We start from the raw sequence: 23,416 nt of genomic DNA, 5'->3' as shown, positions 1-23,416 counted from the left end.
TTTTTTGCAAGCCCCTGACTAGTACATGGGAGAATGTACTGTATTTCTAGGCATTTATAGGTTGGTAATATGAAAGGGGTTTCTTTAGTACAATATCTAAGCCCAGCTAAATTCAGAATAAGGAACATTTGATTTGAGGTCTCCCAAAAGCATGTGGTAAAATGTGTTTTGGTCTGACAAAACCAAGGTTGAACTTTTTGCTGATAATACCAATAGTTGTATTTGGCACAAACGCATTCCTATACCCAGTAGCAAAGCTATTCCCCAAAGTCTGCCATGCTTTGGGTATTTTTCTTTAGTTTTTTTTTTGGACATAACTGGAGGAAATTAAAAATTTAGGTTCTAACAATTTAAAATAAAGATTAAGTTAATTTTAAGCTTAGCTACAACCCAAAGCATACACCCAAATCAAAAAACCGAGGAAAACAGTTCTGGAGTGGCTTGGAAGTTTAAAGTGGGATGAAAACTTCTTCAAACAATTTGTTTACAACCTGATGACAATGTTTGCATTCTAAACCATGATGGAGCAAAAAAAGGAAAGAGGAAAAAATTTGTCTCAGAAAATAAAAAGTCCTTACTTTTCGTGCGAAGTGCATATATTCATTTTAGCAGTAGTTATGGTAATCAATGTTTTTTTTAATTTTTATTCTACAATTCAAAATAAGATAACCAGTGTTCAATAGGGTATACTTTAATTCCCCTTAAACTAACTCAAAATATCTGCAGTTAAGAAAATGCCACACATAATATGGCGACCACCTTCACGTACGACCCGGACTTTCCGTCGGCTGTAATATACGTACCTAGTGACGTTAGGCCACGTACTCTAATCCCGCCTCCGGTACGTCACGCATTTCTGTACGTTTTGCATTTATTTCTGTAGTCTTTTTTTGTCTACGGAACTCTGATGCCCAGTTAAGTCCAACAAAAATGGCGACACGGGTGAGTTTATTTTGACAGGTTTATTGAAACTCCGACACCAATATACAGCGAAGGGAAATACATAAAAGTACACCATACTATTTTAGAACGGGAAGTTTGTTACACGTAAAATGAGCCTGCACAGCATTAGCCAGAGTAGCAGGATCCGTTGTCATTCAGAAGTTCCGGAAGAAGAATCTTATGACCGGTCTGCTGTTTATAGTCGGTTCTGCTGTTGGTTTATAGGTTAAAATGACCAAACACCAGATAGTTGCTTTATCTTCCAATAAGATAATATTTCCGAGAAAAAATTTACCTGTCTTTGACGTGTAAATGCTGCTGAATAGTAAATGTAGCCTCGGTGTTTACAAGGTAAAATGAAGGAAGTGACACTGGATTTAATGGCTGCATAAGGGTGCTTCATCTCAATCTGAAAGTTTTAATTGAAATGTTTTTATGTTATTCAGTACACATTTTTTTAAATATATTTTTCTCCATATTATTTCGTTAGATTTAAAGTTGACAGTCCAACCATTTACACTTCAAAATACATTTACACCTGCTGAGGAAGTCTTGTTTAAAGTTAAACATAAACTAAGGATCACAGCAAGCATGTGGAAGCAAACGCTCCAAGTCAGATGAGACCAGAATTGAACTTTTTGATCCACAGACAAAACTAAAACTGATGTCTGGAGTTAGAACCTAACTGCAAAATTGAGTTTTTGGAGTTAACCTAAATGGAGTTAGATTACAAAAAACAAAATATTAAACTTGAAGCATCCTACCAGGCACCCATAGCATCCCTATATTGAAACATGGTGGTGGCAGAAAGATGCTGTAGGGACAGTGGAGCAAGGAAGCTAGACAATATTTAGAAAATATGTGAACGATTACAAATGACTCAAGTCTGGTAAAGAAATATTGTTTGGATAAAGCATATTTTTGTATTGGAATTGCTTAAATCCTCTTGAGGATCTCTCATAACACTTGAACAATTTTTGTTCATAAAGTGGACACCATCCACTCCTGAATGTGACATTTTTTGTGAAGAAAAGGTTGCTCTCTTGGCATTTACTCATGACAAGTTTTAAGTGTAGCATTTGCCTATGTGGATCTTTGCAAATCTCAGAAGTGACAGCAGCTTTACCTTTGACCTCTACCAAACGATATTGTGACAGTCTCATGGGGAGTTTGCTGCTCTCAGTTGACGCAACTGGCATTTCTTTGCTTTTACTCACAGAAACATTTGGCCGGGATTAATAAATCAAACAATCGCTGGAAAACTGATTTTCACAGAGCTTGCTATCTTTGCACGACGTTAAAATTTGTTCGACAACCTAAAACATTTAAAGGTGCAAAAACAGGAAATCTGTAGTGATACATTTTTTTTCACAGCACAGTGGAGAAACTATTATTTCTCCCACTTACGTGAAGAGTAAGTGGGATTGGTATAACTAGCGGATATATTGCTGGGCTGTGGGGAAGACTAAACATTGTTCAGTCTATCTGAAAAATAATGTGCATTTTAATAATTACCAAGTGCTTCTTTGAAAGTATGTCTATTTTGCCAGAATAGTCTTTCATTTGACTATTAAAGTACATTCTAGGTTGTATGGATTCTTGCTATGAAGTAGCTAATCGGTACGTTGATGTAACTAGTTTAAAATTGCTGAGCAGCTCTTTACCATGCCACAAAAAAGAAAGAAAACAACAGCATCGTGGTGCTTTTTGATTTGTTGAACATAAAAGAAAGTGTTTCCTGACTAAATGTCTAGCATTTAGATTTCTTGGCTAAGTCTTTTAAAAGTAATATTAAATTCTCAAAGGAAATATGAGTAAGTTGTGGTTATTCCTGTCTTTCTTTCAGACCATGAAGGCAGTGAGGTGCCCTACAGACGACCTCTCCCTGACCAACTGCGTCGTGATCAATGAAAAGGAGCCAAACATGGAAGAGTAAGTGGGATTTTTTTCCGATGCATCACAGTTGGTTAACTTTTTCACCCGGCATAAAATCCATTTAGGGATAAACAGTGTAAACAGTGTTGAGTGTAACTTTATGAAACATGCCAGAGGAGATGAGTGTGTTGACTTTAGACCTAAATCCTACCAATCAGCTGACGACAGAGAGAGGGGGCAGATTGAATAATTACGATAAGTTTGACATATTTGAAATAATCTCATGTTTGTACAGACGATGGGCAATGCCATGTTGTTACACTTTACACCAACCTGTTTGCTTTTTATCGATACTTCACAGGCTGATTCTAAAATAACTTGATTTGATTTTTACTTGAAGGTTTAAAGGAATAATCCCACATCTGACAGGAACGAGGATAATGCCTTAAATCTTTTTTAACGTCTCGATTTTAGCCATCAAAAATGAAAAGTCCTTAGGTAAAGACATTACACATAGACTGATATATTTATTTATTTGTCTCTATTAATGTCGATTATTGTGGCTTCCAGTTAAAATAAAGTTTCTCATGATACGGTGAGTGGTTGACTTAAAGGTTGCCCAGCAGACAGTGACAACATTTGATTTGATCTTTTTAAGTGAAATTACCGAAATAAAAATAAAATCTTTTGGATGGTATTCCAGTTTTATTTTTATTTTTTTACCTGAATAGGTTCAGTTAAAAACCCCCACTTGTCTTTGTTTTTTTAACCCCTGCAACTGATTATTGTTGTTGTTTGTGTTGTGCCTGCAGACATGTGGCCGTGTCCAATAACAGACAGGAGTTTGTGTTTACCATTAAGAGACATAATGAAGTGAGCGTCGGCTCCATTGCTTTCAGCCTGCCACAGGTACGGGTCACATGTTTACTCCCCCAACTACATGCTGCCTGACTGTGACTCATCTTTACAGTTAACCCTGCAAAAAACTTGCAAAGAATGTCCTAAAGTTTGACTTAAAAAAACGGTTTTTGAATTTGTTCAAAAGACAATAAATTGTATGGTGTGAATTGTCTTGCTTGAGCCTCTTTGTTTCAATCTGTCTGTTCCTGCTTTTTTCCTCTTTTTCGCTGCCCGCTCTTCCTCTGTCTAAAACACTGGCAGCAACAGAACTCAGGTACTAGTGTAACCTCCTCACGACGGTCTTATTTTACCACCTCGCAATTACCGATTTGCTCAAGTTCTACCTGATGGAAGCTGTTAATAAAAATGCTGTTAAATAAGACCAGTTCCAGAGGAATGTTGCACTCTGAAACATGCTGTAGTCATCTTTTTTCCTGCTAGAAATAGCTTAACTGGCAATCCTGTGCATGTTTAATTTATTCTATTTCCATCATAACAAATAAATGACCCTTAACTAATTCAAGCACTTCCTCTTTTCCCTACAGAGAAAATGGGCGGAAATCACTCTTGGAGATGACTTCAGAGGTGAGCCTTAAGAATTAAAAATCATTTAGATTTAGAACTTCGTTCTTGACCACTAGAGGGCAGTGAAGGATCAAAACTAAACTGAAATAACATGTTTTTTGAGCCATGTCATAAACATAGCTAAAATTCATATTCTACTAGAAACAAAGCGATGTTTAACAAGTAATTGAAATTATCTGAGTGTTTGTAATAACTTTTGAAAAACTCAAGTGAAAGTAGGAAGGATTTTTGCAATAAAAATAAGTAGTTATTTGTTATTTGGGATTTAACTATCGAATCTAAATGGGGCCTAAAGAGCCTCGCAAATATTTACTTAAATGTTTCTGGACAATTTGCTTCTTGACATTTCTTTCTGCAGCCGTTCACAAGCTTTGAGTATTATTCTGACTGGACATTTGACCAATCCTCAACCAGTGGTTGTGTTATAATAGTTTGTACATTTTTAATCTAGCAGGTTATTTTTATCCAGCTTTATTCATTCAAAAACTAGCTTTGACATCTGTTCGGGGTTGTTGTGCGTCTCCATATGTTTGATATTTCATCTCACTGTCATAAAACTGACTCCTGGATGAAATTCAGTAGTCACTATCTCTCTGGCTGAGGTGTTCCTTGCACGTCTCACCCAGGAATCCCATCCAACCTTTTTGTGTTCGGTGACATTAATTTGTCATGTGTTAATTAGCCTCCAGCTGCAGACTTTAAAGACTTCAAACGGCTTGCATGCAACTGACGTTAAAGGCGCTTGACTTTAATCTGACAGAAACCGTCCAACTGACATCTGGTGGGTCATTTAATGCTGATTTCCAAGCATAAAAGGGGGAGAGAGAGAGAGGAGTTCAGCTTTTCTTAAGTGACATAGAGACCGCATAGAATATTAGTTAGCCTGCAGGAAGGACAGACAGTATGACAGTAGATGTGGGTGGTGTCGGTGAACATTTGTCTCAGAGGCTGACCAGCTTCCAGAGACGGAGGTAGCCTCTTCTTTGATGAATATTTTGCCGAAACTCTCCGAGGCCAAAGTGATGCTTGGACTGACGCAGACTATTATCAGGCGAAGAATAAAAGGGGGGCGGCCCACTGGTTCATTCACATCTTGAGGAAAAGAATAAGCTTCATCATGCTTTCAGCGGTTTTGACGTCATCTTAAAAGACTTGAGAAACGCTTTGTGGTCTTTGTAGTTCAGGATCAATATCATACAAGATGACATAGTTGTATGAGGGATGGGATTTGAATCAGAATCTCCTGCTTAACTAGGATAACACTTGTGTGGCTGTGTGTTTCTCAGCAGCATGGTTTGAAACTAAATGTCATTGGCAAACATTTTGGTAGTGAACTTTGCCTCATCAGTTTTAATAGCCACAATTCACTATGTATCCAGGCTACCACGTTGCAGTTAATTAGAATATCATCAAAACTAACAACAAAGCTATTATCACATGGTAGCTACCTTAGTCTAGTATTTTCTGTGAAGTTAAAGGGATAAATAGTCCTTTGTTTAAAACCTAAAGCTTTTATCCTTGTTTTTTCCCGTCCACAGTAACAAACTACAAGTTTGATAAGTCCAAAGGGTGCATAAGCAACATGACTGTGGAAATTGACTTCCTCCAGAAGAAGTACATTGACAGTAACCCGTATGATACTGACAAGATGGCAAGCGAGTTCCTGCAACGCTTCTACAACCAGGCATTCTCCATCAACCAGCAGGTGTTTTGGGGCTTTACAGGGTTAAATATTAGGTCTACACAATGGCTGCAGTTTTCTTTTTTTTTACAGAAATAAAGGTTTTTCTTCTTGTTTCCCTTGTTAAGCTGGTATTTAGTTATTCCGAAAAGCTCTTCAATATGGTGGTGAAAGATATCGAAGCCATGGATATGAGCATCCTGAGAGGAGAAAAGACATCCGACGCTTCAGGAAAGAAGGTATCTGCAAATGTTCCTCTCATCCAGCAGCTTTCATACCGTCTCGAGTCAACTGAAGCTCTTTATTTCCAAGTTAAAGCTGCGGGTTTTTGTTACTCAACATTTCTGTGAGATCTGTGTAACTGTGTCCAAACCAGGATTATTGTTTTCTGCTTCTGTTTTCCTCAGATGAAGATCGGTTTGTTGCTGACAAATAGTCAAGTGATTTTTGAGAAATCGGAAAGCTCAGCTGTTGTTTTGATTGGTGAGTGTTTTTGCATGTTACAGCGCCGCGTGTTCCTCCTCCACAGATTTCTTCGTTTTTAGCTCCTCTGCTTCACTTAAATGTTTCAGATCTTCTCATAAATTGTAATATCAGACAAAGACAGACTGGGTAAATTCATGTTTTTACATGTTGTTTTCATTTAATTGGAGAAAAACTATCCAAGCCCTCCTGGCCATGTATGACAGGGTAATAGCTTTCCTGTTCAAATCATAAACTAACTGTGACTAACAACATTTTCAGGAAAGCTAAGTTCAATTTGAAAAGCCACACCCTGGTTTGATAACTCCCAAACTTTGTCACTGATTTCTTTATGCAATCAGCCTCTTTAATAATGAACTTTTGTTCATTATTAAAGAACAACTATGTGTTGTCCATAGCCTAACACTTTTTGTATTTAAAATCCACTTTAATTTTATGTAATATTTTTATTTCATGACACACTGGGTTTTCATTGACTGCATTTTGTCAATAATCAAACTGACCAGAAAGAAATACCTGAAATATTTCCCAGAATATTGAATGCACATCATATTAGCTTTACTTTTTAAAACTTAATTATTGAAATAAACTTTTGAATTGTATTTTAACTTTTTCAAATGCACATATAAATGCTAAGATAACCCTGGAAAATTATTTTATTTTATTCCATCTAAAGTAACTGACATTCGCTCCACCAGGGGGAGCACAACACCCACATAGGAAGGTTTGCCTTCACATTCGTTAGGCAATATAGCAATAAACAGAAGCACCTCACACACCGTTTGCATTTATTAGTGATTAAACAGATTGGACACAATAAAGTTTATAAACTCGCAGGAAAACGAATGCGTCGTCTTCTGCTTTTGTAGTTCTGACTTTCTGTATCCATTGGGCATATGTTAGAAAAGAGAAAAAAATGAAAGATGGCCCAGTTGCATGTTCAGGTTGGTTGGAAATGTTCTGTGATTGTCATGTTTCAGCTTGCCGGTCGTACATTTAGTGTCTTGTGCTCACTTCACCCCGAAGGAAAATCTAAAACCCGAGATGCTCGGCAGTCCATCATCAGCCCCGACTGGAACTTTGAGAAGATGGGGATTGGAGGCCTTGACAAGGAGTTTTCTGGCATCTTTCGCAGAGCCTTCGCCTCACGAGTCTTCCCTCCAGACATTGTTGAACAGATGGGTAAATGCCCCTCCTCACCGCCCCCTTTTACATTTTTTTGTCAGTTCTTCCTTCTCTTATTTGTCTGTTCCTGCTCATGTGTTCCTGAGATTCCTGAGAAAACAAGATTATTTTTCTGTGTCACTAGAAAATTCTCTTACATTGTCCTCATCATGCTAGTTCTACCTCAGCCTTCTACAAATATATTCCTTAACGGTAATTTGGGGTTTTTAATTGTTTATTTGACCGTTCCTTTTTCTTGGTTGGAATAATTCAATAATATAAAACTGTAATGAATTTAGCCTAAGCCTTTGCTGTGAATTAATTTAGGGTCAAAACTGGTCAAAAATTAAAGCAGCCCCACAATGCTTGACAATTGTGGCTTGTCCATGTGGGGGTTTCTGCAAATTTCAGTCAAACTTAACTGTGTTCATTTTGGACCCGGTTCTTGGTTGGCAGGAGCTCCAGTCCATAGTCATGTTAAAATGAAGCAGAATCTCACAGCACAATGCCACCACCATCCTGCTTAACTGAGGTAGTTTTCTCAGGTTCTTAGCTTAGTGTTTTTTGAAGGTCCAGTTTGAAATGTTCCATAAAAATATAAAATACGTTTATGTTCAAGACTATTATTCAACTTCTATGAGTGCAAAATTTTAGAAGGTGCTATAAGTTTTCAGTTGTTATATGAATCTCAACATGAAGGCAAGATAATTTCTTATAAAAATGTTCTTGAATCAGCAATCGGTGTTAATCAAACAGCCAAGCCTGTGTCCTTTTATGGGCACCGCAGACCGCTGACTAAACAGCCCTGACAGAAACTTCTGCACACACTCATTAATAAGTCTCTGACAGCTGTCAGGTTACATGATGATTCACTCTAAAGGACAGCAGCTCACTCTAATGAAAGCCATGAGTTGGACCTGTTTGTGACTCAGACCCCCAGACCTTGCTTCCCGCATCTGCATTTGATCAACCCCGCACTGTGAGTCTCACTTTTACACCCAGAAGTCTTATGAAAACCTATTGTTTGCACCTATGATTTTAAAAAATGTGCTCCATGCTTAAAGAGTGTAGCCAGAGAGACCTGTACCCACCCTGCGGTGGGGCAGTGGTGGCAGGATGACCTTTAGCTGGGTGGTTGTGTGCAGGAGCTGCCCTTTGGCTGCCGGCAGCTGGCCGGCCATCGTAATGAGATGGCGTGCCCTGATAGAGCTTCCCGCTAAGGGTAAACTTTTAATTGGTAGGCATGTGGAGCAGGGGGCTGCAGGTGCTGACAGGGAGGCGTTCCTGCTAAAAGTCTGAAAGTTTCACCTTGTCTCCCCTTTGCTCCTGGAGAAGCGAGACAGACGGACAGAAACTTCAGAGCTTTGTCTCCGAAAACCACAGAGACAAGCACATCACTTTTCCCCGCCGCGCTCTGCCCCCGTCCCACCTGTCAGCCCGGCTGCTTTTCCCTCAGCACAACCAAATGGCATCTCAGATGGTTATCTGGGGTTGCTCAATTAGTCTGGGCTAAATGTCATTAGGCAGGTGCAAAAGGCCATGAAAAGATTCAGACATTGAGCAAAATCCCGTGGAGAGTTCATCGCATCCAGACACACTTGAACTTTAGAGGGGGAAAACCCCCCATAAATATATAAAAATGAAGTTATTGATCAGAAGTTTGTGCCGGTGGAGCGATTAATTGAATTAGTCGTGACATATTGATTGTTGAAATAATTGTCAACTGATTTAGTAGTCAATTAGTTGACTCAAAAATAAGATGTTTGCAGTTATTCAGTCAAAACTGAACAAAAAATATACACATTTTGCATTTAAGATGACAAAACTTTCTTTGTCTGCAAATGTGTTCTACCCAGAAGTCCTCAAGTGGCGTAGTTTTAGCTTCACTCGGTTCAAATTTGGTAAAAAAAAAGTCCTATTAATCATCTTTTGCTATCCAACTATTAATCGGTTTATCGGTTGACTTGTCTTTTGTTTTGTTTTTTAAACTCTTAAATTAAATTTTTAAAAATTATTTATTGGGAAAGAAGTAAAAAATCACTTTCTCCCAACAATGGCTTATTTTCTTGCCAGACTTTAATAAGAGACAGAATTTTAGAGCTCACAATTAATAGATCGCTACTGCTTGATCTCTTGTCTGATCAGTGTTAGACTTAGCTGAGATTCAGTTATTCTAATTAAGACAATTGAATATGAGAAAGAGGGACTGAATACATATGCATGCCACACCTTTCAGATTTTATGTTTAAAAAATGGAAACAATTCACTTTTTTACGCATTACTTCATATCGGCTGATCTCATACACCACAAAATGCATTTTATGTGGTTTTATTTTCTTGTATTGTGTGTTTCATCCCTTATGTGAGATTTTTATATTTTTTGAATGTGTAAGTTTTGTTAAAGCAAGTCCTCTGTGTTGAAATGAACCCTTCTTCTCGCACTGCGCTTGTTTCTGCCTCCAGGCTGCAAACACGTGAAGGGAATCCTGCTGTACGGCCCTCCGGGCTGCGGTAAAACCCTCATGGCCCGTCAGATCGGCAAGATGCTGAAAGCCCGGGAGCCGAAGATCGTCAACGGCCCAGAGATCCTCAACAAGTACGTCGGAGAGTCTGAAGCTAACATCAGGAAGCTGTTCGCAGATGCAGAAGACGAGCAGAAGAGGGTAAGAGGAGAATACGCTGTTCCCTTTTTTTCAGAAAGTCACTTTCATGGACACAGTTTTATTCAAAGCAAAAAAAAAGAAAAGCTTTCCGGTGTAGCAGAAGGATCTTGCCCTGTTTTATTAGCCATTTATTTTGTTAGTAATGTCAAAACATTCCCGAACCCTTCATTGAGACATCAGAAGTCTCAGACCTCTTTAAAATAATAATAACAAAAAAACAATAACTAATATCTTCACAAGTGGAGAGATCTGCCCTTTAGCCCGACGTAGCTGTGAAGTTCTGCTTAAAGCCCAGCAGCGATCAGTGACACGAGCGTCACTCTGCACCACTTAATGATAGCGTTGGGTTCTCCTTGACCCCTTATTAGACCTCCATACGCAAACACACCCCTACACACGCACACACAGAGGATCCAGTGTGTAACATGCGCAGCCCCACACCTGCCTTAAATGCTACGTCAGGGTTGATAACCCCCCACCCTGCTGCTGGCTCATTTATTCCATCTGTTTGTCTGTGGACGGCCAGGATTTGGCTCAAATTAGATAAACGTGGAGATGTATAAAAGCAGTGCTTTGCGCGAGCATTCATACCCGTTAGATCTTTTTTTCCATTTCGTCACATTACAACCACACATTTTTAGTGTGACGGGTCACAATTGCAAAGTGGAAAGACAATGACCCAACACACCAGACAGACATTAAAACATAGAAGTGCTGACATCATGCTGTGGGCATTTGTTTTCTTCAGCACGGACAGGTGAGCTGGTCTGAGTTGATGGGAATGGTGAGGGGAGCTAAATAAAGGGCAATCCTTAAAGAGACACTTTGATCAGTTATTATTAAGATGATTGTTGTGCCTTTCAAAATTTTTTACATCATGTTTCAAAGAAAAACATCTGTGGTATATATTGGTAGATCAGAACAAAGTAGTGCTTTATATTGCTAAATGGAAGGAAAACTAAGAGTTTTGTTTTTAAAACCCTTACAGTTAAGAATTTAAAATGTAAGACATACATTTCTATTCAGGCCTACTTCTTTCTAAAATGCGTCAAGCTCAGTCGGATTGGATGGAAAACAGTTTTCAAGTCCCAATAAACATTCTCAGTTGGATGCAGGTCTGTACTTTGATTGACATAAAAATGCTCTGATCAAAAACCATTCCTTTGTAGCAGTTGGCGTTTAATTCTGCTAAAAGATCAACCTCCACCCCAGTATCAAGTCTTTTCCAACCATCACCAGGTTTTCCTCCAGGATGGCCCTTTATTCAGCTCTATAAACCTTCCTATCAACTCCGAGCTGTTTCCATTTCTCTAGAGAAGAAGAACATCCCAATATCATGATACTGCCACCACCAGATGGTGTGTTGTTGACAAAATTTCTCCTTTAAGTCCTTCCCACACCAGCTGGATTTATACTGACAAATCTGGACTCTACTTATTCATTAAGAAACATTCAAAAGCAATTGATTGTTCTGAATTTTATGTGCAGTTTTTCTATCGCACAGAATAAAAAAAAACACTAAACACAGGCAATACCCTTAGGGAACTGGAAGGTTTGTAAGCTTGATCATTCTGACAAAGTGTGTTTGGCATTAAGAGGCGAAGAGAGACCTCCGTGCTTGTAGGTGCAGATGTTTTAAGATAACAGCAGACGGCTTATTTACGGTCTGCGCGTTAATCTTCCTCCTCTCCTGCCTGGCTCCGCAGCTCGGAGCCAACAGTGGCCTCCACATCATCATCTTCGACGAGATCGACGCCATCTGCAAGCAGCGCGGCAGCATGGCGGGCAGCACCGGTGTCCACGACACAGTGGTCAACCAGCTGCTTTCCAAGATAGACGGAGTGGAGCAGCTAAACAACATCTTGGTCATAGGTGAAAAGCCCCGTCGCTCTCACTTTCTCTCCGGGTTTATGCAACATAAACTCTCACACTCAACAGGCTGTGCAGTGTTCTAGCTGAGCACCTGCACTCTATCTCCTGTGTGTCATTCATCCTCTTCCCGTGTTTCCCTTCCTCTCCTGCTATCTCGCCATCTCCCGTCTCCCTCAGGTATGACCAACAGGCCCGACCTGATAGATGAGGCCTTGCTGAGGCCCGGAAGACTGGAGGTGAAGATGGAGATTGGTAAGACATGAAGAACACACACAGACAAGGCTTCACTCCACTGTTTATTTCAAGCAGCGTCTCTCACAGGCCGCAATGTGGATTTATATTGTATTAATTATAACAGCAAAAAAAAAAAAAAGAAACTATTAATTGGTCCAACATTCCTGTCTAAACTAAAGTAAACAGTCAGGTGGGCGGTCTCTTGCTCCAGATACATTTAAGAATGTTTTCTTAAATTTTGTGTTAAATAAACAATTTTTTTTTACCTGTTATTGTTACAGACACGCTTTATAATTTATTTATTGAATCCAGACATTAACAAATGAAGCCCAGACTAAAACAAAGCAGTGAAATCCCTCAGCTGTTGGTAGCCAGAATGTTATGCAAAAAGCCCATTTTTTCTCATTTCTTTGTCCTTATTAGTCAAAGCTTATCCTTGCAAACTAAATATCTTAAATTATAATTAGAAACAGTTTCAACAAATATCAAACTTACTCCAAAGGGAGAGATTATGTCTAGAGTGCTCAATTAGAATGAGTATGCTGTATCCAATGGGGATGAAAATGGTCAGAATGATAGTAGGAACTTAATTCTACTCATATTATTGCCACAGTACAAGATTACTTTCATAGTGCATAGCCGTTGGGGTGTTTAGAATAGCTTTTCAACTTAATAACTACTAACTTACTAAAATCATTCTCCAACTTTTTCTTTCTCCAGGGTTACCAGACGAAAATGGTCGCATTCAGATCCTAAACATCCACACAACAAAGATGCGCCAATACAACCTGCTGGCCACTGATGTGGACATTAAGGAGCTTGCTGTGGAAACTAAAAACTACAGCGGTGCTGAGTTGGAGGGACTGGTCCGGGCCGCACAGTCCACCGCCATGAACAGACACATCAAGGTCAGATTTTCCTTATTTTAGGGCTTTTTCGATATGTGCATTGTAAAAACTGAAAAAAAAAAAATACTGTACATCTTACAAGAAGTAAATACTATATGAATCCAGGTGCAGTGCAGGTGTTTATTATGTTTGGACTTAAGCGTTTTATCAGGTGCACCGGCTCAAATCTACACAGCTCACTGCTGCACACAGATAAGGAAAAGTTCTCATCTGTTAAGTGTTCTGCCCCCACAGGCGCATACACTCAGAGAGCAGCAGATATTAGAGGGTGATGATAAGTGACGGACAAGGGGTGTACAGATCTCTGATGGCTCTGACGCTTTTCTTCACTCCTCTAAGCAATTATTCGTCCCTCCCTCTCCCTGTCTGACCTTTTTGCTACGGGGGGAATGCTGTCTCATGGCACGTTGAGCAATCTAAATGTGCCGTATTTCACGTAAAGGCGGTATTTACCAGGGGGACATTGAATTGTATCAGTTAGGAATGTACTTATTTTTTTTTTGTGCTGTTGCAGGCCAGCAGCACAGTGGAGGTTGACATTCAGACGGCAGAGAAGCTGCAGGTCAGCAGACTGGATTTCATGGCCTCACTAAATAACGATATCAAACCGGTAAGTTTGTGTGTGCATCTCTGTTTGTTTCTGTCCTGATGGAGTCAAATAGGGACAGGAAGTCACCAATCAAACTGGTTTCCATCATGTATAGTCATTCCCTTTTCTGCCTTACCAACAGTAGGAGACCGTGGAGCTCTTTATTTTGGCTCTGCAGAAAATCATGTGCTATATTGTAGTAAAATTATTAATATACATTGGTAGTCAGAATGAGCACATGCTTTTTTATATACATCCTAAGTATGTCATATTCTAGTTTTCTCTATACTTATATATCCTCCTTTTTAATTATGTATATATTTAAAATTTCACTCTTAGTACTTCTCTCTATTGTAATGTACAGTACATACTATTTTTGCATACCTGGCCAGGACAGCTATGTAGCAGCTAGCTGACTAGTAGATCAGATATCTGTCTGGAAGTTTGCTTAGCAAGCTGCTTGTGTAGCTAGTATCCTATTTGTCTATTACTTTGGATAGATGACTATTTGCCTGTTGAAGTGAATAGCTATCTGGTCAGTTTTCCAGCTTTTGAGTAATATTAGTATGAATTATTGCAACTCCAACTTGTGTAAAAGTTTAAAAACATTTGAAATTGTGTTAGTTGTACCAACAACATTTAACAAATTTTTCGTTATGTATAACATGGTACAATAATATTTTCTGTCTATTTTCAGGCGTATGGAACCAACCAGGAGGACTACGCCAGTTACATCATGAACGGTATAATCCGGTGGGGTGATCCAGTTTCAGCAGTCCTGGAGGATGGAGAGCTGCTGGTCCAGCAGACAAAGAACAGTGATCGTACGCCGCTGGTCTCTGTGCTCCTGGAAGGTAGATCAACATTAATGCGTTCAAACCCACAGGAAGAAAAGCATTATTTTTCCAACTAAACTTTCCGTGTTTCCCTCTCAGGCCCACCTAACAGCGGGAAAACAGCTCTGGCAGCTAAGATTGCTGAAGACTCCCAGTTCCCTTTTATCAAGATCTGTTCACCCGACAAGATGATCGGACACTCTGAGATCGCCAAGTGTCAAGCAATTAAAAAGGTACGCTTCATTTTCATCTACTGAAAAGTTTAAATATACATCATTTTTTTAAACTCTAACTCGCAGGAGATATTAGAATTAAAAACCATTGTTTTTTTTTTGTTGTTTTTTTAAAAACCATACATTTTAAAGGGACTTGTTGAAATGCAGTTCTTGTGGGTGAAAGTATAGATCCAAGTTTTTCTGTTAACTACTTATGTAATATGGACCTAATAACCTTGAATTGAGGAAAAGTGTTTTTTACTGAAAACAATTAAAGGAATTTAAATCTAGAATAAACTCATCCAAAATTATTTTGTCAGTTTCATCTTAGATTTAATGCTTAATTGGTTTCTGTTTCTTAATAGATATTTGAAGATGCTTACAAATCGCAGCTGAGCTGTGTGGTAGTTGATGACATTGAGCGCCTGTTGGGTAAGAACCTTGTTTCATAGAAATCAGTGTAGATGTATCTTATCCTGTCAATCATACTCAGGTTAAAATGCATTATTTTTTTTTCAGATTATGTACCGATTGGTCCTCGTTTCTCCAACTTAGTGCTACAAGCTCTGCTGGTTCTCCTCAAGAAACCGCCTCCAAAGGTACTAACAGTTTTAGTTGTGTTATTTATCTCCTCCTCATGCTGTTAGACCTTAGGCAGCAGAAAGAGGGCAGCAGATCTTATGGATGCCTACACAAGGTCTTATGAGGAATTGATGGAGGTCCTTGGCTGCGACTGGCATGTGAGCAACTGTGTGAGGTTATTAGCAAATGTTTTGCTCCGGGTCCGTTGTGCTCAGAGTGAATGGTGGCGATACAGACCAATTTCTCATAGCTTCTTTGGTTGTAGTTTGTTGTTGTGTTTGTAAATGAGGGTATAACCCACTATATGGCTGCTTGAGAAGTGGCGCGGGGCCGGGCGCTGAATGCCTGGGTGCAGAGCTCCTCCGGGGTTGTAAAGCGCTGAGCCCAGCGGGGTGCCTGGGGCCGGGGGAGGCCAGGGGGACACGGAGGAGAATGGGCTCTGTGAGAGATCCAGGACCTGGCAGAGCTGCCGCCTGTGTGGCACCTCATCTGCATGCAGCATCACAACCCCCCACGCCATGGGGGGGAGCGGGCAGCTATAATCCCCCTGTCTGCTCACCACTCCTCTGCTTCTCCTTCCTCCGTTGTCTGCTCCTGGTTGTCCTCCAGCTCGTCGGCTTAGTGGAGCTGCAGTTCTTCTCTTTTGTCTTCTTTTTTTTTTTTGCTCATGTTTGCCCTCTGTGCTGTTGTTTTCTACTCTATTCTGCTATTAGTTTCTGTTCAGTATGCTCTTGTTGCGACTGAGACCCCGCTAAATGCCATCCTTCAGCAGGGCCGACAGCGAATCGCATAATCGATTTATTATTTTAAAGTCTGCAGAAAAACCTAAAATGAAATGAAGCAGAAAACGGCTCGTAAGGAGTTTTCTTGGCCTTATGTTTAAATAAACAGCACAGAATTGTCTAAAATGATGTTTAATGCATCGGGTTACCTTTATTTTTTCTCAGATTTTTGTTAATTATTGGGCAATTTTAAGAAATTTTGAGAGTTTTTAATGTAAATTTTATTTTCTATAATATGTCTATTTATTTTTTTTAAAGTCTGCATTCAGACTTCCTCATAAGGAAAAACAGATGTTTATATCTGTTTATTACATGTTATTTTTTGATTTTATGTGACGGTGTAATTGAGCATCATTTTATTGATTGTGTTCTTTACAATGTGCAAAAAAGGTGCAAGATATAAGTAAATGGTCATCTGCTTGTAATGCAGATTGAACACGCAGGGTTTTGGTTTTTGTAACGGGATTCAAGTCTTTTCAATTGAACAGAAAATCCACAAAACTTACATCCATGTCTACAACATGTGCTATTCCATTTTCTCTTTTCTTTCTATATGTGAGCTTTCTGGTTTAAAATCAAGTTTGAATCTCTGGAGAGAAAAATCAGGGAGTAAATTGGTGATAAACAAAAAAAGGAATGAAGCACATGTCTCCTCCCTTTCAGGGACGTAAGCTGCTGATCATCGGCACTACGAGTCGCAGAGACGTGCTCCAGGAAATGGAGATGTTGGACGCTTTCAGCACCACCACCCACATTCCCAGTATTTCCAGGGGAGAGCAACTCGTACAGGCCCTGGAGGTAAAACATGCACGACTCAAATTGAGCAGGATAATTAATTACATGTTCCTGATATTATGCATTCTCTCTATTTCTCGTAGGGATTCGGTAGTGAAAATGATTCAGTCTAAATTTCACAGAGAGAATCTCAATCACAAATACATGAGAGACAAAATTGAACATAGATTTTACATCAGTGAGTGAAAGAAGTGCTTAATCCCCAAGAAAAACAGGATGTAAAACTAATAGCATTTTTGCTGATTATCCAGAATCCTGAACATGTTGTCAGGGTCAAATACTTATTTCATTCAGTGAAATGGAAAAATATATAACTTTTGTTTTATGCCTTTATTGTCCTTGCATCTTAAAATTAACCTAGCATAAAAATCAGTCATATAAATTGCTAAATTTGTATAATATCAAAAAAAAGAATGTAATTGAAAAGTTAATTTATTCATATTTCCAGTAACACAATTCACCCAGTGAAACACATTATGTAGATTAATTACACACTGTCTGAAGTTTTCAAGCCCTTATGTCTGGTAGTGCATCTTCTATTTTGTTGAATTTGAATACATTTGAATTTTTTTGAAAAGTAAAATTATTTTCATAATTCAATTTAATAAAAACACTGCGTCTGCAGACTGAGGCTCAGAAGCCACATTAAAGCTTTCGAGAGTGGCTCTTTGACAGAGTTTTTAAATATAAATAAATAAAAGTATTTATTTAAAAAATGCTAATTTTAGCTGGTTTTCCATGTGTATTTTTATGCAATAAATGCCACAACAAATTCTCAGAAATGAAGGAAAATATTTTTCACTTTTGAAAAGTGCTTTTTTCCCCCATTACTTTTCCATCAACTTGAAATTCAGCAAAATGCATTAAATATTTGTATTTGTATTTTTTTAATAATACCCCAAAATACAAATTTTGATCCTTCAATTTAATCACAAAACCCGCCCATTTTCTAAAGTGTGTTTTTATTAAATAGAAAAAGACGCGTTATCTAAATAAGTGCAGATTTGGTCACATGAGATGATTTTATGGAGCAGAAGTGAGGATAAAATGTCTCTTTGGATTGTAAAAGCTGCTGACCCATGATGTAGGAAATAACATGGACTTAATATTTCTGGTTTTAAGATTATTTATGTTGATCTTTATTGATCTGATTCTATGATAACTTGAATTGTGAGTTTTCATAATCCTCGAGATTAACTAAAAACCTCAATCATCTATTAGTTTCACTTCACGGAAGTAACTACTTTGTGAAACTGAAATTGAGCGGGATCTCAATATATTTACTTATTACTGTATGTTTTGTATCATATTTGAGCTATTTTCATATTTTATGTGGTTATGTTCAACTTGTATCTCTTCTCTCTGCTCCCCTCAGCTGTTGGGGTCTTTCCAGGAGAAAGAACGACTCAGCATAGCTAAAGCAGTGAAGGACAAAAGCTTGTGGATTGGCATAAAGAAGCTGCTCATGCTGATTGAAATGGCCGCACAGGTATGGATAACAATATTAGTTATTATTCAACATAACACTTGACTGTTGAACTGGAATAACTTCATAGAGCTCCTTAAGGATTGTTGTAGTATTTGAAAGCATGCTGGCTCAGTAGCTCTCCAGGATTTCTGGAGGTGCTTCAATTTGATTTTTTTCATAATTATTATTAAGCTGCATTTCCACCAGATGAACAGTATGTGAATATTCTCACTTTAACAGAAAAGAAATCCCTTAAAGACCTGATACAGGACTTGAGAGATGCAACATTCTTCACTTGAACAAAGGTTTTTGCAATTCGTAGCAAGTTTTTTTTATTTATTATTATCATCTTTTTTTTTTAAAGCAAAATTGATTTTTATGTTACCTAATTTTTTACTCGAGGGACTATTTGATAATTAAAGTTCCAATACACTAATGAAAATCCACATTTTATATTATTTGTATAAATGTCTTTTATTTTTAGTTATATTTTCAATAATTAATTGTTTGTAGAGACAAAAAAAAATCTACTTTAGGAAATGAATCTTTTCCATATGAGGTCACGTTGCTGTGAAACCAAATCAATTTATTTTTAAGGCTTTTTGCACATCTGCACCAGGGATGCTAATAAGTGCGGAGAGTGCTGTATATCACTGCTTTTATAGCTTTGTGTTGGCTCCAACAATGACTGATCCTTCCTCATTTTGCTCTATAGCAAAGATTTAATTCGCAACGTCTGTAAAACAGTTCCTTTTCGTGGAAGCCCTCACATTCAGAACACGGTTTCGTAACCGTGAACCGAACTGCGTCCCAGCAGCTGGGAGAACTGCTCGTGAACTGGAGCCGTACTGGAGCGCTCTGCTCGACAAATCATCAGCGAAGCCACACGGTTTTCATTCCAGCTTGCGGATGACAGGTTTTTGTCCCAGACTGACAACAAACAGGCCGTCGAGAGCTGAGAGTGTCAGCCAGATGTGGAGGAACACGGAGGGATGGGTTGATTCAGCTCAGACCACACTGCCAGTTTCAAATTTGTGCTCTGAATATAAAATCCAACATGACTGATTGATTGGAAAGGCTATCCTGCATCCTCCAGCGCTTCAATTTTAACCCCTCAACTGTATCAACTTGCCCAACTTCAACTCTGCACCTAGTGTATTAGTAAAGTTGAACAAACTTGATTATTTGCAGTCAGAATTTTTTTCCATATAGCAATTTGCACTGATATCAGATGTATCAAAATTAGGGTTCCAATTCTTTATTTTATTGGTTTCCCTTTGATAGATACAATAAGATTCGATATGGTTTTAATTTTTTTAAATGAGATAAAGGAAAAACCCTAAACAAATATATATTTTTTGTTTTGATGTAGTGTTTTTTTTTAAATTATTATTTAGTCTTATTGCCACCAAAAACACATTTATTTTGTTGGGATTTTGTGTAATGGACACAAAGTAGTCCATCATTGTGAAGTATGCAATTTATTCTCTAAGGGGTCAATATTAACTCTGGAAGAGCTGCATATATTCCCATTTCAGATGAAAGAAAAACTTCTAGACATTGAAACCACAAAGCTGCTCTTTATGGAAAAGCACCAATGGAAGTCCATAGCGAGCATGTCGTAGACAGTGGCCTGCGACACTTGAGCCTCAAATGAGACTAGAGGTAACTTTCTGCCCTCCATGCAAAATGCTAAGGAACCCTCTCGTATTTGATGGAGCTAAATTCAGGACAATACTGCAAGAAAGTCTGAGAGATGCTGCAACCGACTTGGGACAGAAGTTCACTTGTAACAGGAAAACAACCCTAAAAACACGGTCGGAAATGCAATAGGATGGTTTTTAGATCAAAGAATGTTAATGTTCTAGAATGGCCTTGTCAAAGTCCCAAGCTAAATCAAATCAATAATGACAGCAGAACAGGACTGTAGAAAGTACCGACTCAGGAATACACATGCATGTCAAATTTCTAGTTGTTAACCGAATTTAAATGTATGCATTGTTTTCCTTCCGCTTTACAACAATGCACCACTTTGCATCGCTCCAGATGAAACAAATCAAAGTTTGTGGTTGTAACGTGACTAAATGTCCGAGGTTTAACTGATATAAATCCCTTTGTGAGGCACTGTACCTTATTTTGCTGCTTGTGTAGCCCGACAGAACGTCTCCTGCAGCATCATCTCCTAACTTTGTGTCTGTTTGTCTAGCCTGGATGCAATGTGTAAGAGCTGTGGTATGCACTGTTGCAGCCATGTTTTACACCCTCCCTGTTCTGCGCCTGAAGAAATATGAACCTGTGTTCGCCGAGACATGCTGCGAACAGGCGTGCGGCGTCACTCGTCTTCACATTCCCGGTTTCCCTCTCGTTGCTCCCGTGCTTCACAGAGGTTGAATCCGCTTCTTCTCCCCCTCGGCCCTTTTTTTTTTTTTCACAGTTTGATGTAAAACAAGGTGTTCCAGTTTTAGCAAAAGTGAAACATAGTTTCTAAGACGTTTCTCTCTTGCAGATGGACCCTGATTACAGAGTCAGTAAGTTCCTGAGTCTACTGAGGGATGAAGGAGGGTAAGTATCCTCTTCCTGTTTCTGTGACACTGAACACTCTCACCACACTCGCACACATCTGTCACTGTTGACCGAGACAGGGAAGAGCCAGATGTATACATTTCGATCAGTATATGAAGTGAGATTAATAATACACATGTTCTCTCTCTGTTATCTTTTTTTTTCTGCAGCCTTGGCTCTAAGCTGGTTGGAATCTGAAGGAACACAGTGAGGAAGAGTCATCCTTCATTGGTAAGACTGCAGAGCCTGGATTAAAGGGAGATTACATGGAGATGAGCACATGTAGCGGCAAACCAGATTAACAATGACCATTGGCTTCATTAATACTCCTCATGCAAATGAAATTGGAAACTGCAGGGCTTGTTCGGTACGGTGGAAAGGTTTAATATCAACCTTGATTTGTGAGATATCCTCCCCACCCTCTCTCCAGATTTCTTCTCTTTTGAAATGTTTCGGATCACCAAGCGTCTTTTAGACAAAGACAACCTGAGTAAATAAAAAAACAAGATTTTCATTTATTAAAGGAAAAGAGCCAGCAAAGCCAACCTGAAATGTGGAAAAGTAATTGTCCATTAAACCTAGCAGCAGGTGCCGTAAAGCATTTCTCATAGCTAATGGGTGTTTTGCGTCCTTGTTGAGAAGTTTGAATCAACTTTTCTTCGCAGAGGTCTTTTAATTCAGTCACATTGAAGCGTTCTTGGGCATTACCAGCCTGATTATGGCCTGATTTAAGGCTGGACTTTGACTAGGTCACTCTAAAACCTTTGTGCCTATTTATTGATCAATTTTAATCACTTAACCACTAATTTTTAATCCTGCCGTGAACTCATAGCCGGACAGCATGGCATCCTGAAGAAGCAAAACGACGACCACGTTCGAATTTTTAATACAACATCCTTCTTTGAAATGATGCCAATTTTGTCAGATGTAACAGCGACACCTTTTAGAAGGTTCCACTTTTTTCTCATCTGTCCACAGAAGTCATGAAGATCATCAGGATCACATTTCCACTCATTTTGATCAGGGTGTGTTTCTGGCCTCATCTCTCTCAAATGGTTGCAATTTTTTTCCTCAGTCTTCTATTACTTATTGTTAAATCATCAATACTTACCTAAGCTGGCGATTAATGTTCAGACAGATGACAGTGATTTTAATTCTAATGTTTTTAATACTTTAAAAAAAAAAATAGGTTGGAGTATAATGTCTTTCTTTTGAGTTTGCTTGGCCTACTTCATACAGTCAGGCAGGATCTACTTATATCTGGATATTCACAATCACAAAGTAATCTTAAAGTATTAAAATAATATCTAAAACATAACACCATCACTATCCTAACAAGTAGTCAAGGTAACTGACGTGTAGTCTGATTGTTAGAAGATAAGAAGGGAAGATTTGTCTTTTTCTACAGTAGATGTACATGCTCTTCATCATGTATGTGTAATTTTGAGTCTGTAAATTTGATCCAAATTTTACGTTTTTGCCTGTAATGAGAGCATTTGAACTGAAATTTGAAACAAAACAAAACTCAAAGTTTCCAAAAGTTAAGTACCACACGCTTAACGGCGCCTTTTAACATCCATCCTGTGAAACTTGGCTGCCCACGGTGCGAAGACTACAAGAAAAAACTTCTTTGCCTGCTGCAGGAGTTTTACTTCTCATCGCAGCCTCAGAGACATATGGTATAGTCGGCATAAACAGCGTTCCTAAAAATAAGCCGACTAGACAGCTGCTCCCCTGTGGCGGCAAGTCCTCTTTTTTTTTTTTTTTTTTCTTCCCTGCCAATCTCTTCTCACTTATATTTGTTTGTTTTGGGGTTTTTTTCTCCGCTCAGTGACTGAGAAGCGGAGGTCTGAAAGAGGCTGGCAGGGGAAAGCATCAATCTGGATCCTTCCTTCTCGTCCCTGTGAAGTTCCCTCCAGTGCAGATGTCAGCAGCAGCCACCGACCAGGACACCAACTTCACTTCAAACCTGTGCCAAGATGGGAAATGAGACTAGAAGTGTGTATATGGGATACTTGCGTTTTGGATTTACTGATGACTAAAGCTGCCATCCTTGTCGCCAGAGCTGCTTAGGGATTTTTACTCATTTACGTTAAAGAGTCAGCGCAACTGAGGCACGTCTATAGCAACATGTGCACAAACACTAATTATGAGACAGTTTTATTTCAATGCACGGATTTGTAGCCTAATCATTCCATGACACGACTTGGTGTTCAAGTTGTGCACTCGCTTCTATCTGATCTTTTTATTATATGAATAAATTCTGTTGCTTGCAAGACA

The 23,416-nt window shown here is 38.8% G+C and overlaps 1 protein-coding gene across 2 annotated transcripts; it reads left to right on the top strand.

Moving 5' to 3' along the window:
* The first annotated feature begins 838 nt into the window (after positions 1 to 838).
* Positions 839 to 23,416, top strand: LOC114152039 (vesicle-fusing ATPase-like). Of its 2 annotated transcripts, none has more exons than XM_028029688.1 (22): positions 839 to 942; positions 2,789 to 2,874; positions 3,630 to 3,726; positions 4,263 to 4,302; positions 5,841 to 6,007; positions 6,112 to 6,222; positions 6,391 to 6,466; positions 7,493 to 7,648; positions 10,094 to 10,293; positions 12,000 to 12,165; positions 12,343 to 12,417; positions 13,120 to 13,307; positions 13,822 to 13,917; positions 14,594 to 14,750; positions 14,832 to 14,965; positions 15,313 to 15,379; positions 15,467 to 15,546; positions 16,975 to 17,109; positions 18,482 to 18,595; positions 21,081 to 21,136; positions 21,320 to 21,367; positions 22,968 to 23,416. In XM_028029688.1, exons 1-21 carry the CDS (start codon positions 931 to 933, stop codon positions 21,345 to 21,347), a joined length of 2,241 nt encoding a protein of 746 aa, XP_027885489.1. In that variant the 5' UTR covers positions 839 to 930; the 3' UTR covers positions 21,348 to 21,367; positions 22,968 to 23,416. The 2 variants fall into 2 exon arrangements, with proteins under 2 accessions (XP_027885489.1, XP_027885488.1); XM_028029687.1 differs by having other exon boundaries at positions 21,307 to 21,367.

This window comes from Xiphophorus couchianus, chromosome 10, assembly GCF_001444195.1.
Source record: "Xiphophorus couchianus chromosome 10, X_couchianus-1.0, whole genome shotgun sequence".
Classification (NCBI taxonomy): domain Eukaryota; kingdom Metazoa; phylum Chordata; class Actinopteri; order Cyprinodontiformes; family Poeciliidae; genus Xiphophorus; species Xiphophorus couchianus.
Note: the sequence above shows the minus strand (reverse complement) of the source record. Positions and strands in the feature narration are given on the sequence as shown.

Excerpts from the sequence above, each read along its gene's own strand:
- LOC114152039 (XM_028029688.1), top strand. Across the intron at positions 2,875-3,629 it reads AAGGAGCCAAACATGGAAGA|ACATGTGGCCGTGTCCAATA; the intron begins GTAAGTGGGATT and ends TTGTGCCTGCAG. Across the intron at positions 13,918-14,593 it reads TAAATAACGATATCAAACCG|GCGTATGGAACCAACCAGGA; the intron begins GTAAGTTTGTGT and ends GTCTATTTTCAG.